Raw genomic sequence first — 15,721 nt, forward strand, 5'->3', positions numbered from 1 at the left:
TTTTTTGTCGCTAGCGTGGCCGTACCCTTACATACGGAATATCTATGAGCCAAAACCAATTTTAGGGCCACAAGGCGTCATGGACACCATCTTTATATAGCAAATACGGATCTCAATTAAGGGCCATACTTTTGCTGGCGGAAACCGAAAATACGTATTGGTTGTCGCCCCCAGCACTTTGGGCGGCCAATGCCATCGTCAAGCCACCAAGCCAAGCGACATGAAAAGTGAAAATAGCTGCTCGGGCCGGCGCGGGGTGGCAGTTCGCAACGTATGATGCGGGAACGGTCCCACAGTTGCGACGCAACAGCGGGGTTACCAATGCATTGATTACTATGGGAGCTGTGTCGGGACCGGTCGAAAACGACGTAACAGCCGGGAAAACGCAGCCGGGGAACGTAACAATGAGGTTCTACTATAACACTATACGACGCTACGACGCCATCGTAACGCTCGCTCTTCGTTTCCGATGCCTCGCGCTTGTGCGAAACGACACGCGTCCACGCATCCGGTACCTGGTGCGACATTCCGAGGATTAGTGCTTCGACGAAAACGGAAAACGGGTGCGCGTTACAATTGAGGGCGCGTTAGAATCGAGTAAATACGGTAAACGTTTATTTTTCGAATTTTCGTGCCAAACCTGCATATAACGAAATCCTCTTTATAACGAAGTTTTTCGGGAATTCGTCAATTTCGTTATATCCAGGTTTAACTGTATCACAATTTCACTGCATGTTTATGGCAAAGTCAGCAAGCTTGGCAAGCTTACGCTTACCGGAAGTTTTATTTCCAGAAGTTGGTCAGCATGGATTGCTTACAATTCACCGCAAGCAAAGGCGTTACGTGAGTCTCACAGTCCGTTAAAAGAGCTATCGCAATGTCGTTGTCGTGGGCTCTGATAACTTCCCTGATGAGGTCAAAAGGATCCATTACTATCAGTGCAGTCGCTGGATTGAGTGTGTCCTTGCGGATTTTACTTTTCCCAAGATGACGAGACGTTGGCATCATATTGACAACAGCGGCTGTTGCCTGCTGCACAGCCGCTGTATACAGTAGAACCCTGCTGTTACGTTCCTGGGTGCTACGTTTTCCCGGCTGTTATGTCGTTTTCAGCCAGACCCGGCATAGCTCCCATAGTACCGAATGCATTTGCAACCCCGCTGTTGCATCGCAACTGTGGGACCGTTCCCACATCATGTGTTGCAAACTGCCACCCTGCGCCTTCCTGAGTGACCATGTTGACTTGTCATGAGTCAAGCCGTCGCCGCATGCCGCACGCTGTATGTGCGAGTGAAGGCGTGCGAGGGACAGCCAACGATTGTGGCTCAATCATGCACGCGCAATGCAGAAAGGCGGCACAGAAGCGCGCTTCTGTCGCCTGCGAGGCACGGGGGGAAGGGGGGGGTTACTCCAACGCCATATTTTGAAAGCGACCTACAACCTGTAAAAAGTGCCGCCCGTGCGGCGTTGTACTCTGGCATTAACTGCGTACTGCGCCGCCGCACCCGGTCGCGCAGGCCGTATCTTGAAAGTAGTCGGTGTTGGGGGCAGAGTCTAGGCAGTGTAGGTGCGTCGGCGGCTTATAGCTTTTTGCGTGCTGTGTTTTCTCGGTGCTCAGTTTGTGTTGAAGCGATAGACAGCACGAAGGTCACATAGCTCACTGCTGCTACAGCGCTTCCTCACGCCAGCGCTTTGATAGCGAATGTCCGCGCTCATGAGTGTGATGTGTTCATGTTTGCCTGTGCGCACTGACACCATGCTTGTTAATATAGTTAATAAGCGAACGTTTACAACTTTATACTGCCCATTAATCTACAGTCGAATCTCGATAATTCGAACTCGAAGGGGCCCGAAAATTCGTTAGAATTAAAAGAAGTTCGCATTAAAGGAAGGACGTATTTTTGAAGTATTCGAGCACCATAGCACGATGCACGAACGGTGTTAGTTGTGAAGTATTGCGGCATGCAAGCGCAAAAGAGTGCAACTACCCACGCCAGCATGACGACGGGAAGGCACGCGCGGAGACCGTGGAATGTGAGGGAGGAGGGCGACTTTTTTCAAGCATGGTCACCATGCGAAGCATGCAAAAGCGATAATGAGGTGAAAGAATGGTCAATAACACTACTATGCTTACTTTGCATAGCTGTCTACTAATTTGCTATCGCAATTGATGCTTCGACTTTCAGGCGAAACTGCGACGTTTTTTAAAATGTAAGAATTCAAATAAAATTGTGTGCAGTTCACCACTACTCTCATTTCTAAATTTTTCCCCGTTTCTCGGCTCTTGCGTTTCCCGGCTCTTACGTTTTCTTTTTACGGTCCTGTGAAAAACATATCAGCGGGGTTCTACTGTATTGAAAGTGGTCTGCAACATGCACAAAGTGTGCTTCCGGGCACGCGGGCCTCATCAATCGAGGTGGCGGGAACGTTCTTCTCGTGATCGAGTTCCCGAGAGCCATACCAGAAGAACGGAGCAGCAACGCAAGCGGCGGCAGGCTGATCGCGAGTCGGCCGACCCCGTATTCGTCGCATCTGCAGATCGCTATCAAGATACGGCGTGCGCCACTGCGCAAACTACGCAGTTTCTACCAGAGCACAAGCTGCACCCCCTCCCCCCCACGCTGCCTTCCCGCTTTCTTCCCTTGGGCATGATTCGGCTCACAGTCGGACGCTTTCACTCGCACATACAACATACGGCATGTGGAGACGATGTTATCGCCCTTGGACTTTATACGGAACATCGCGGCAACCATGACGGCAGAAATGCGCCTGGAGTGGAAATATATGGCACCCATACACCTGCGCGTGACCCGCGTTCACGGAGTGAAACATCACTGTAATTCTTTTTTGTCGCTTACCGAACGAACAGGTGCGTCTTATACAGCGGCCAACGACTTCTATACGTTTTTTTCCGGAAAAACTGCCGTTTTGAGGGGGGTGCGTCTCATACAAAGGTGCAACTTATAGACCGAAAAATACGGTACTTCATGTGGGCAGCTGACAGGGAATCGAAAAATCTTCGTTGCGGCCTAAATTTAGTTGTAGCGGCGTTCGTTGGATTCGAAGGTACATGTTTGTTTTGGGAGCAATTTCGAATTGGGCAAATACTGCCAAATGAAACAGCGGTGTGTTTTGCTTCTTTTTTTCTCTTGTTTAATTCAATTAACCAGATAATCAATAAATTTTACCAGTACTGTCTGGGTCGAATTAATAGAAGTCAATTGTATACACGGTTAATATCAACTGCTTCTGAAAGGGTTGTTTAGTTCGTCAATGAAACACTTAAGGCGCCAGTCTTGCAAAACAAGCCTGCATTAAGACTTACCATTGTGAGCACATTGGAGAGAAGCTTCTCCGGGATGGGGTTGTAACTGAGCCGTTCAACAGTCAGGTCAATAAGTAGCATGAGCATGTTATAAACACCTTCCTGGACATCTGGCGCCCAGTTACGGACTGCAAGTGCTGTTAGGAGCTGCAGAGGAAGACAAAGGAAAAAAATGAGAATGTTCAAGTTTTGCAGACCAAAACATGTTGCAAGTATCTAACATGTGGCTGTTGCTTATCTGCTTGCGCTTTTGAATGACAAAAATAAAGTTGCAGAATTCATCATTGAGGCCTATCTATGAGAGTGTGATAACAGTTTAAAGTTAGAGTGTATGGAGAAGCAATGAATAGGATTCATCAGTTTGTGTATGATCATAGTGACTAGATTCTGGGGCAGTTCTGGCGGTCCCTAGATCATTCGCTGCCCATTACCCTAAGTAGGAGACAGAGCAGACGGTGTATGCTGAGATATGATACACATTTATCAAATTTCAAATTTTCTACGTAGAGCAGCAGTGCTCTGCAGCATGCTATGTTGTGACGTTTTGAAAGGCACTTGTTTGCCTTTACGCCAATCCTCTTCACAACTGTGTTTTTGTTGCCAAAATAAACTTTTTCTTTCCATTCTGCAATCCATTCTGCAGTGGGTGTGTGCTTCATCTTTGGAGCCATAAGAACTGCTAAAGTGAGTTTCCCCGTGATATGGATTGTATAGTGCATGTAATGACATACAACATGAGATCATTGGAATATGCTCATCTCTACAGCTCAGAACAAAATCGATGTACTGCTAAGGAACCTACACAAAGACATGTGTTATGACAGGCATTGCTTGCATTAGAGTGAAATTTCAGCGTTGCAGCTTCGAGGCTGGACATCCAGGCTCAGAAGAACGGCTAGGGTTGAAGAAAAAAATGCTCTTCTACATTTAAAAAAATTATATTGCATTAAAGAATTTGTGAGAATCTCCAGCCGGCTCATTGAAATAAATAAATAAAAATAAATCATGAGTGTGTCAAGGGATAAGTAAGATATCAGAGATCAAGAACAGCTAGTGTAGAGGACAAAACATATCATGAACATTCCATCTACTTTTGAATACAAGGTAGACAGCTATTTTGTAACTCTGTCTCGACAATCTTACAATGACACAAGGCATGAGTGCTAGTTTTAGAAGATACTGAAACCTAATTTCTATTTCAATTGACTTTAGCATGAACAGGGATAACTTTTGCATCTATGCAAAGTGATACTTGCTTTAATAAATTTTTTCTTTCTGGCTATGACATCTGCGCACAGGTTGGCACATCTGCTACAGAATGAAAACTTTTACAACTTGCCTTTATATTTGACAGATATTTTGAACTTCAGAAGAAAGCTAACCAATGAAATGCATAATTTTTAACAATAAGCAAAACAGAAAAAAATAATTGATGGCATGGATGAACACGAGAAGCAAAAATGCTTACCTTGCGAAAGCATTCAGGCATGCATGACTCCATGAAGTTCCTACAATCAGAGTTTGATTCACATTGCCCTGCAAGACGGGAAAAAAGAAGCAGGTGTAGATATCTGTCTGTTATAGAAACGTTAAGCTAAACTTAGAGTGCTCTGACAAAAGGCATGATAGAATGATCGCAGCATCTTAGTACTATTGTAAAACACTTTTCTAATCTAAGAGCTTGTAAAAATGTTTCTTTAAGTCCCGCTAGTAGCCCGAGTAAACCCCTGTCAAGCTTATCAAAACGAGACTAGGCATGGATGTTAAAGGACATAAAAATCAAATAATTGGGTCAAACTAATGTGATCAATACAGTGCTCCAATACTCCCAAATCACCCCTTTCACTGGAAACAGGTTTTGTGGAAAAAATAATGTTATGTAAACGTACAACAGGATTGGCATAGTGTCTCTGAAAATATGGTAACAGCTTCCATTAAGAAAATTGTCCTGTTCGTAGTTGGTGAATTGCAGTCAACCACTCACAATAAAAAAAAAAGTTAATCATGCCTGCATTTTAACATTAGAGTGCAGCACTACCAATTTTGTTGCACCTTTGCACAAAACTCGCAAGAGAACCCTTCACACCATTGTGTTGCTACTTTTTACAGGAGCGTGCTGCCATCTCCGCAAGGGTCTTCGACATTAAAGGGCAGCACTGCCAATCTTGTTGCATCCATTTTGTTGCATCGTCATGGTGCTGAGCCCGGTTTTCTGGACATGACGTGTTTTATGTGTGCCACCAGTAGTGGCCAAAGTACTACTACATTGTCTGTAGCTTTTGCAGTGACATTGTCCAGCTCTCTCAGGTGGAAGGAAGTGATGCTGGGATGTTTGAGTTAAAACTGGAGGTGGTGGTTGCATGGTATCAAAAACCATTAGTGTACACCGGGTCTAGTGCAGTGGTTGAAGCACAAAGCATCACCATGATGCTGAAAGCTGGCACCTCAAATAAGGCCCTTGCATTCTTCCTTTACGCTTTGAGGTGATGTGTACACAATTGTGTATGCCAAGGTTGTGCATCAACAGCAAAGGCACTGATGAAAGTAATGACATTTAAAATGTGTCACATACATCTTAAAACACTTGATTGGAATTGTGCGGCCAGTCTGAATACCGTGTGCGAAATGCTTTAGTAAAACGAGTGGGAATGCAGATGGTTGGGTATTTTTACTCAGTGTGAGTATGTCGTAGGCAGCGGGCTCACTTCTTCCGTTGTTTTTCACAATTCGTTGCACCAGGCACGATTTTCAAGTGACTGGATACGTGCTTTTGAATCCTGCTAGACATGAAATAGTTGGTGTTCTCATATCTGACGTCCCTGTGTGAGCTTTTGCTTAGAGTCCACATTCTCTAAACATAACATAACACACTAAAGGATTGAAAATTGTTAGTCTATTTTGCAGATGTATGCTTCTTATTATTCTGAAAATGGAGGAAATGTGGTCGCGGTAAGTTTTAAGTCAGCAGACTAAGTTAGTGTCTGAAAGGGTTAACTTGCAATTCTGTGCATTTCACTCACTTTAAGGCTGTGGTCACAAACTGTCCTGAATTTAGATGAAAAATCCCGACTTGACCCAGTCGGGACGGCCCAATCTCGGAACTTTTGCTTTTCTTTGTACTGGATAACAACAAATAGACCAGATTTCCTTTTTATAATGCCTGAGAGCTTGTTTGTACATTCGTCTTCTTACTTTTCTGTTGCACTTTCATAAACATAAAGGCAGTTTCATTTTGTTGTGGTTTTGTTCTGTTGTAGGCCTTAACCGTTTATGGTACCTCTATCTGTATTGGTAGCCGTGTTAGTCAGGCGACTATACTGCACTATCTTGTTGTAAATCATGACACAGCAGAAGTAAAAAAATTGTTTGAACTTTACTGCATGTACAGAATGGCGGCCCCCCTGGCCCAGGAATAGGCACTCAACAGAACCCACGCCGGCATCTGTCATTTACAATGTTAACTACAAAACTGTCCCATGCACTCTGTTCATCAGAAAGCCTCATAACAGCTCCAAAATATACTAGATAAGGCAGCCTTGTGGGAATGCCCCAAAAAAGCAGTGTTGGCCAGAAACAAACTGAGCTCGTCTAAAGCCTTTATAGGGTTAATAAGTGCTAACGATAACATACGGTATGAGGCAAAAGGTACAATCTGGCTAAACATGAGCCACAATGTTGGAGAATGTGCCAAAGTGCTTTGCTAGATTGGATAGTAATGCGACTATGATTCCGACTTAAAGGGAGTGCGCTGAACTAAAGCCGTATTACACACAGCCCTTTGATGTCTGTTTCATCCCCTTTCTCTATCTGAGAGAAATCACATTATAAAGATCGCTATCAACCTGCTCTTTATTTTTTACAAGGGTTTGGTTTGGGCTAGTAACACTCACTGTAACAGTTTAACAGTGCTAGTAAAGGCAAGACCAAAGGAAATGACCGGACAAGTAGTGACTTCCAACTACTTCATTTTTTTCAGAGCGATAGTATATAGCAGTTACAAAATAACTATGCACAACAGCACATTATGCGTTAGCGTTACTGCAGTTTCTTTATCAATAGAGCCACGATTTCTTAAGTCACATGTAGATGACATGTAACATTACTAATATCTCATTTTGTTGGTTTGATATGCTGCTTGTTTGGTATATGTAGTTATTGGATCAGCTTTTTCATGCTTAATTTGTAACTGTAGATATACCATCGCTCTAAAAAAATTAAGTAGTTGGAAGTCGGCACTTGTCCTGTCACTTTCTTTGTCATCGCCCTACGCTTTTAATCACCTGCTGTGCTGTTATGCTGGTCACCGATTGCTCGCACAAAAAGTGGCCACCATTCTTACCATTTCAGTGAGACTGAGATACTGTGCACAAGATGAGAGAGGGGTGAATGCAGGCATCAAGAGGCGATGAGCAATATGAGAACAGCTGAAGCCTCTTTTTCTTTTGTGTCACAGAATCAGGGCACAGATCAGCACCAATGTAACCAGGGAGCACAGTTTTCCATGTACTCTTGCATCATCAGCTCATGTTGAAGTGGATAGTACAACCTTGTTCAAGCAGAGTGGTCGATACCTTTCGAGGTGAGGTGCCACCTATCAACGGCCAGGTGGGTAACACACATAGTTTACAGTACATACCCTTCCATGGCTATGACTGGAGTTAGCAGTTCTGGCTAGTAAGTGTAAATATATGTAAGACAAAAGTATAGGGCAGGAGGGGGACAACACTACAATGTCTTGTCTTGGCGCTACATTAAAAATCACAGCCCCAGGTATGCTGCTGCTACCAAGAAGCCAAACAACATTGTCATTAACAGTTACCTTCTTTGGCCAGGTTAGTAGCTGCAATGAGGCACTTGGCGAGCGACTCGTCCTTCTTGTATGGGATGGACCACTGGTCCACAAAGACCCGCTGTTCCAGCTCGTACAGGTTCGTCTGAGGAAACGCTGGGTTTCCATAGTCCGGCTTGGGAGAGCATGGCTGCGCATCCCAAAACAACATTAAGAAACAAAATCACAAGAAAGTGTAGCTTAGACGACTCCATGCAATGAAACCTCGCTATAATACTCTCGAAGGCCGTGAAGAGTCTGACACACTAAAGAGATGTTTCCCGTGAATGCGATCTCTATGCCTCTATGAAATAATATGTGAGGGACAATGAACACTGCCATCGTTTAGTAAGCTATGGGCTGACTTCTGTTTTGCCATGCCACCACTTCCACAAACAGTGCCATAAGTCATAGTCCTCAGTAGATCCTGTGGTACCTATGAGCATAAGAACACAATTTTTTTTTTACTGCAACAGTACCTAGAAACTTGAAACTCAGTTTGCTGCGTCGACCTATAGTTCTTATTACACTGCTGTCTTCATCATCCCAACACTGTTATGCCAACAGCTCACTCTCAACTCTGCCCTGTTATTAGCCCGATAATAATGATTATGATACATCATCATTCTAATTAATGTCTGCTACAGGATGAAGGCTTCTACCAGAGATCTTAATTTCTTGTCTTGCATCAGCTGCCTTTACTCTGGGCCTGCGAATTTCTCAACTGCGTTTCCTTTTCCTTGGCAGTCATTCTGTAACATTTGTCGACCACTGGACATCTGCCCTATACATTACAAGGCCTGCCCAGCTCCATTTGTTTCTGTTAATCTCAATTAGAATATCAGCTACTTTTGTTTGTTTTCTAATACATATCACTGTCTTAGCCTCTCTTAATGTTCCTGTGCCTGTAAGTTTGTTTTTTTATTAACGACTCGTTACACAGTCCTGAGCTTCTCAAGCTTCTTTGTTGCCCTAAGTTTCTGCCTCATAGGTTAGTACTGATAGAATGCAATGATTGTACACTTTTCCTTTCTATGATAACGTTAAGTAGTTCGTCGTCATGCCAATGCGCTCCAACCCATTTTTATTTTTATGCACATTTCTTTGTGATGATACAGCTTCCATGCCATTGATCTAGCTATATGTCCTCGAACACAGCTTCAAAAGCCTTGCCACCAATGGTGCATTTTATTTATTCATGTATTCTAAAAGCACATTCAAGCATACATATGCGGGGGAGTGCTACAATAATAAAAGTACAAATAAGAACAATAGTAAGATACACGACATAATTATCTACAGCAGGAAAAATACATTTGCGAGAAAGTACTCAACACTGAAATAATCACACATTCAGGAAAAGCTTCCACTTGCGAAGAAAAACATTATGGTCAATGAAAGATACAATGTTCTTTGGTAGTCTATTCCAATGGTATATGTATTTCCAAACGGAGTGGTGAATGATTATAATGGTTAGTGTATGCAGAAAAGGGTTGTACTTTAAATGAGTGATCTAAACACTGAAAAATACAATGAGCTGCATTGATTCATGAAACACATTCTCAAGTTAAGAAATTTCTCTCACTCTCAAGAAATTCTTGTTCTCTTGCCGGTTGCCAGGCTACTGGACACTACCTTAGTCTTCCGAATATTAATCCTCAAACCTACTCTTAGACTTTATTGGTTTAGCTCTTAAATCATTTGCCGCAAATCCATCTCAAGCATTGCTAAACAGGACCAGCTGTAAGCCACAGGCAGCTGAGATGTTCCCCATTGATCTTCAGACCTAATCTTTCCAAGACTAACAGTTTAAATACTTCCACCAATCCAAGCATGCAGTGAGGAGCATTGGATAAAATGTGCGCCCCTGTCGGACACCCTTTTTAATCGGTACTTGCCAGCTTTTATTGTGAAGAATTATGGTAGCGACGAAATGTTTGTGGGTATTTCCTCAGATATTCACATATGCTTTTACTCCCTGACTGCACAATTTCTCCATGACTGTTGGTATTTTTAATTAATCATATGCCTCTCTGTGATCTACGGAGGCCTATTATAATAGCAACAGTGCCATGAACCAAAACAAGATGAAGGTACAAGAGAAACCAAGTGCTAATTAGCAGTTGACACTTCCTTTTTTAAAAGGAAAGATGTTTGCATAGGCATTGAAAAAGCGTAAGAAGCACAACTAAGTGGTCGATTTTCAAACAGCGCTTTATATTAATCGAAGAGGGCAGCGGACAGCCAACTTCCTTCAGGGAGGTGTAATGCAGTCTTATGCTCCAGTGAGATGGGCAAACTTAGTGATACTTTGAGTGAGTGAGCTCCGCCGCATCAAGTGTCAGATTAGTGCTGCGCTGCTAGACGAGAAAGGAAAGTGTCCTTTGGCTTTGATGGCAATGTCGATGAGAAGATCAGTATGCATGTTATGTTTGTTATTTTAGCGAATGTTTGCAAGATAACACTGTGCTATTACGTGCAGTATTTAGTGTGAAGTTTAGTGTCAAAGTAATTTGAGCAACCGCATTAACACAATTAATTTCACGATCTAATAGTACAAGACGGCGTTGCATCTAAGGGAGGCAAAGGAAAAATGGCAATTTCAATTGTACATGATTTCATGTGGCAGGGTCCCGTTTATAATAATTGAAATATTTAAGTCACACACCCACACACACAAAAAAAGTAGTTTAAGAGCAAGTGCTGACCTTGTATTGAGTATATATTCATTTATTTTTGACGTGCTGCTATCGAGGCTACACAGTTTGACGCAGAGAAGTGGGTTCGATGAACACACTTGCTGATGAGTGTGTTTTACGGTGCGTGCCACTGAACTGTTCCTCTGACTGCCTACAAGTGAGACAAATGGTGAAGTGCACACATTCAAAGTGACATGAATGCCCATCTGACAGGGGCATTACTTCGAGATGCAACGTACTTACCAAGACGCAACGTACTGAACACAATGCAAGAATATGAACACAATGTTCTGTTCTACTGCGTACAGCCTGCCCCCGCATAGGTGCACTATTTAAGTAGCAATAAGTTGTACAAGCAAGTTCCTGGTGATCACAGTGATTAGTTCTCCAGGCGTATTGGCACAGGTGCCGGGGGCAGGGAGGAGGTTGATATGTATCCATAGTTCCTGTTTACGAAACGCGGGTATTCGTGACAAGACACCCCTAAAGCTTACAAAAGCAAAACGAGAGCGAATCGCTACTCGATAAGGTACTCTGTTTGGACACGGTGCGTTCGAGATAATGACCTCACGGCGAATTATCTTTGGAATCTTGGCGGCCTTCTTCACAATCTGAATTTCGGCTTTCGAAACGGATTACAGGTTTGGCATAAGCGGCAGAACAGCAACCTCGCGGGTGGAGTAAGGGCCGACCACAAAACTCCTCTCGGGAAACTACTGCAGCTACCGTTATGAAGGCAGCGCTGTGCCGGGCATCGCGTAGTAGTACAATAGGCAACGGCGTCGCACAAGGTCGAGCACCACGGCTGGCAATTAAAAAAGAAGTCAGGGGATATAAAAGATCAACATGGTAGGGACACACAATGGAGAGCGAGAATTAAACGCCGCGTTTTTCTCTTGGCTGCCTGCACGCCTTGCAAGGACAAACTGTAGAGCAGGAGAGGACAGCAGCGGAAAGACATATAAAAGCAGAGAGAGGGGGGAGAAAAAGAAGCGAGCGACGCGCGTGAGAACGACGAAGAGCGTGCAGACACTTCCCGAGCGGCCAATTACCTTGGCGTCCGGCAGCGAATTGTAGGGAGGCGGGGCTGCGGTGGGCACGAGAGCCGTCGACGTGACGTCTTTCATCTCGACGTCTTCGGACGTGCCGGCGCTCGTGTACGGTCCGTACCGTACCTGATCGTTGGTCAGGATGGCCACGGCCTCGCTCAGGTCGTTGTGGCTGATGCGAAGCGCGTTCCTGATCTCTTCGATGTCCACGAATCCCATGCTGTACAACGTCTGAACGTTCTTCTCTGTCTGATCCATGGCGAAAAAATAAAGTTCGGGAATGCACGAATGATAGGGGGGGGACTACGCGGCGGACGCGTCAAACACTGAGACGGCGCCTCTCAAAGGTTTCGCGAGCCGTCGTTGACGGGCGGTGACGCCTCATCAACGAGTACCACCGACAACGATGATTGACGGAGGACGACGTCTCGGCGTGATCCTCGCGTTAACGGGGGCATGGCCTGGGGGGGACGGTGTTAAGTTTTGCACACAGGCACGCACACAGAACAATAACGGGTGAGGTTTGCGAAGGTGCAGATGTGATGTGCTGCTTCCGTGAATTCGACGGTCGGGTGGGCGCGGTCAAATTAACAGGGGCGACCGAAAATATAAGAAACCATGCACATCCTGCGCTCGGTAACGCTTTTTAGGAAGCGGCCATTTTGAATGCTCCGCTACGCGCGCCCTGGCGAGGGATATGTAATAGCTCCGATACAAATAAAATCATTTCTTAAATAAAATCTATAAAGTACTTTAAATAATAACTTGTGTCAAGCATTTTATTGTTATTTTTGTATAATTTGTTTTTAAAGCAAGATGTAACACATTCAGACGTTCGCTTGTTGTGGTCCCAGTGGTATGAGCATCAGTGCCACCGTCGTCTGCTGCAGTTGTGTAGTACATAGTGGTACACTCTAGTTGTGTGGACAATTCAAGTTTTACTAATTGTGTTGTATTCAACCTTATTCAAGTAAGCAAACATGCTCCATGCCAGAAGGATATGACACAATTCAGTAATACGCATTCTTCCCCGTGTTCAGGCCAGAATCCACGTCGTAGAAGGAAAAACAGTGAGAACTCTTTCAAATCATTATTGGGAGATAATAGATGGCGCTGAGCCGTGCTCCCTCAAGGGCTGCAGAAGATAGCGCCAACCTTTCCCTTTCCCTCAAGAACCACTTATCATCATAATAGAGAACCTTTATGCGTTTCATGCGTACGTAGTACAATTACAGCGCAAACAACCTGACATACATCCTGTCTCTTTCTGGTGACGGGTAGTTTGAGCTGTCTTTGTACGATGTACTAGCTCAGTTTTCACTTTTACTTTAGTACACAAAAATTATCCTTGCAGCAGAAGAGAACACATGAACGAACACCGTTGATGCCATAACCATATATCGTATGGTTACCTTGTGGTTATCAGTGGTTTAAAAAGGTTTTGAATCTATGAGCGAAAGCTTTCGGCCATTGTGTAAGGATAATACAGGGATAATACCTGCGCAGTGGCAAGAGTAGTGTAGCAATTTCCCTTACTCTCCCTGTTTTTTTTTTTTTTTTTTTTTTTTTTGCTTCCACTGAAAATCTGATACCTCTAAACTTCACAAAAAAATACTGACAGCCTGACAACACCCTAAATAATTTATTATTATAGGTTTTATACAGCCAGTTTCGGTTTCGTTTCTACTGTGTTGTGACCAAGGGTAGGTTTTGTTGTGACCTAATCACGTAGTATGTGGTTACGTGAGAGCAGGACATTGCGACGTTTTGACAGACACTCGCTCCGGCTCGCTCGGTCCGACACTGACGCGACGGTCTGACAATGGATACATGATAGCGACTGTCGGACGATGACGGCATAAGGGCGCGGCATAATCACGATTGAATGCACGGTATGTTTAGAATTAGAATGACGAATAAAGGTTGACGCTGACGGAACGACGAAGACTGTATGAAGACAATGGGGCGACGTTACTAAAGTGACGACAATGATAAAACGACGGCGGCATGATGACGACTGCGTAGCGACGATGACGTACGTGATGACGACGGCAAGAAGAGAGTCGGATGACAAGCTGGAATAACGACGTTGCAACGCGACCACGACGGCATGTCAGACCCCGAACCTAGTGGGCCAAGCTATTAGAGAAGTTGGACCACTGGGTCAGAGTAATATTGTGGACGACGACCGCATGGCGAGGGTCACGAGGCTGGAATGACGACGATTGGAGGACCACGCGAACGACCACGCTCGTCACGTGGCGCGCAATTTCCGCGCTCGCGTACTTCCACGGGCGGCTACTAGATGGCGAGAGCTGCGCGTTGACCTCTGATGCAATGGTAAATCCGGGAATTCGGGGGTGCACAAGCACAAGTCGCCGGCTGCCGCGGCACCATTTTAACCAAAAAGTTCGGTCCCGTGTAAAGGCCGCACCTCGTCAAAGTTGTGGAAAAAACAAAAGTGCGGCGCTTACATGAGACTGTAAGGTATTGCCCTGCAATACCAAATTTTTTCCACGAAATGCGCAGAACGTTTCTATTTACTTGAAAGAAGTACAAGCTGCCATTCTACGGCGGACTGGTGATCAGCCCCACAGTCTGTTTCGGCACTTTTGTGGGGCTTATTGCGTACGCTTCGCTTGGGTTTCCGCTCTGCTCCTGAATATATCGTTGAACAAGTTAATAATACCGCATTTTCTGAAACTTTCTCAGTTTAAAAACGTCTATTCTTTTACAACGATGATAAAGTAGCAAGTTAATGCGCATTCTACACTAAACAGAAAAACACCCAGATGGGCGTTTTTCACTTGTCCTCTTGCGCATTCCCATTCGTACATGTTTTCGTTCCCATTGAATGGGCGTACGATAAAACTCCCATTTAGGTGGGCATTCCTTCGGCATACTACGGGCGTACCGTAACATACCCACTTTACCCCACATTTGACTGGGAGGTTTTGCAGGTCACAATGGGAGTTTTATCATTTCCAAATGGGAGCATTTGCGATGAAATTAAGGCGGCATTTAGGGCGTTTTTTGGTATTAATTAGAGAGTTTATGGATGGAATTAAAGGCGTTTTAGTTTACGTGGGGCGAGCAGGAAGCGAAATGCTTGCTGGCGCGGGTGACAAAGCACCCAACGGATCACCACAGGCCGAAATGTCGGACGCCGGCCACCAAGGCTCAAGGGAACGGGGCTGTCCGAGGAGCTGCCGCTCGAGCATGCGTTTCGCCAGCACGAATACCGCCGTTTGCAGCTATCGCCGGCGTCCGACACTTTAGCTGCTGTATTCCGTCTGCCACTGCGCATAAGCGCGGCGGCGTCCCGCCACGAAACATTTCGCCGCGTGCTCGTCGCACGTGACACAATCGACGGCCCTGGGAATTGATGAAGTTACCCCTAATAGTGGCCGCTGTCTTGTGTCAAGCTAACAACGAGGCAAGGAAGAGTGAAAGAAAATTATAATAGACGCCTTTCAACTCAATGTTATGATGTCCTGCGTCTAGACAGAGTCATGGCACACATGATCCCCATAATAATTTTTGCGATGTGCTTGAAACACGAAGCGATAACAAAATTTATATGCCTGTGGCGACCAGAGGGTGCGACAATCGCACATACCGCACTCGACTCGGGCTGTCACTGATTTCACGCAGATATTACAAATTGATTGATTTGCTTCGTCACAGTACAGCGTAACAAGAGGCGGAGGGAAACGCCGTTCAAATGATGGCTTGAAGGGTTGTTCGCCCCCTTTGTCAACAATGACAGCAACTGAAAGACAGTGCAAATATCACAGCATCGTTTTTTTATTTGCGATAA

The 15,721-nt window shown here is 44.8% G+C and overlaps 1 protein-coding gene across 1 annotated transcript in view; it reads right to left on the reverse strand.

Moving 5' to 3' along the window:
• Positions 1–12,524, reverse strand: part of LOC119432585 (ubiquitin carboxyl-terminal hydrolase 24-like) — a 72,068-nt gene extending 59,544 nt beyond the window's left edge. The window contains exons 1-4 of the mRNA XM_049658308.1: positions 11,905–12,524; positions 8,145–8,304; positions 4,794–4,861; positions 3,326–3,472 (exon numbers count right to left, since the gene is read on the reverse strand). Of these exons, the coding sequence (XP_049514265.1) occupies positions 3,326–3,472; positions 4,794–4,861; positions 8,145–8,304; positions 11,905–12,159 (630 nt within the window). The 5' untranslated portion in view covers positions 12,160–12,524. The remainder of the gene's footprint in view (positions 1–3,325; positions 3,473–4,793; positions 4,862–8,144; positions 8,305–11,904) is intronic.
• Between the last annotated feature and the right edge of the window lie 3,197 nt (positions 12,525–15,721).

Source organism: Dermacentor silvarum, chromosome 11 (assembly GCF_013339745.2).
Source record: "Dermacentor silvarum isolate Dsil-2018 chromosome 11, BIME_Dsil_1.4, whole genome shotgun sequence".
NCBI classification, from domain to species: domain Eukaryota; kingdom Metazoa; phylum Arthropoda; class Arachnida; order Ixodida; family Ixodidae; genus Dermacentor; species Dermacentor silvarum.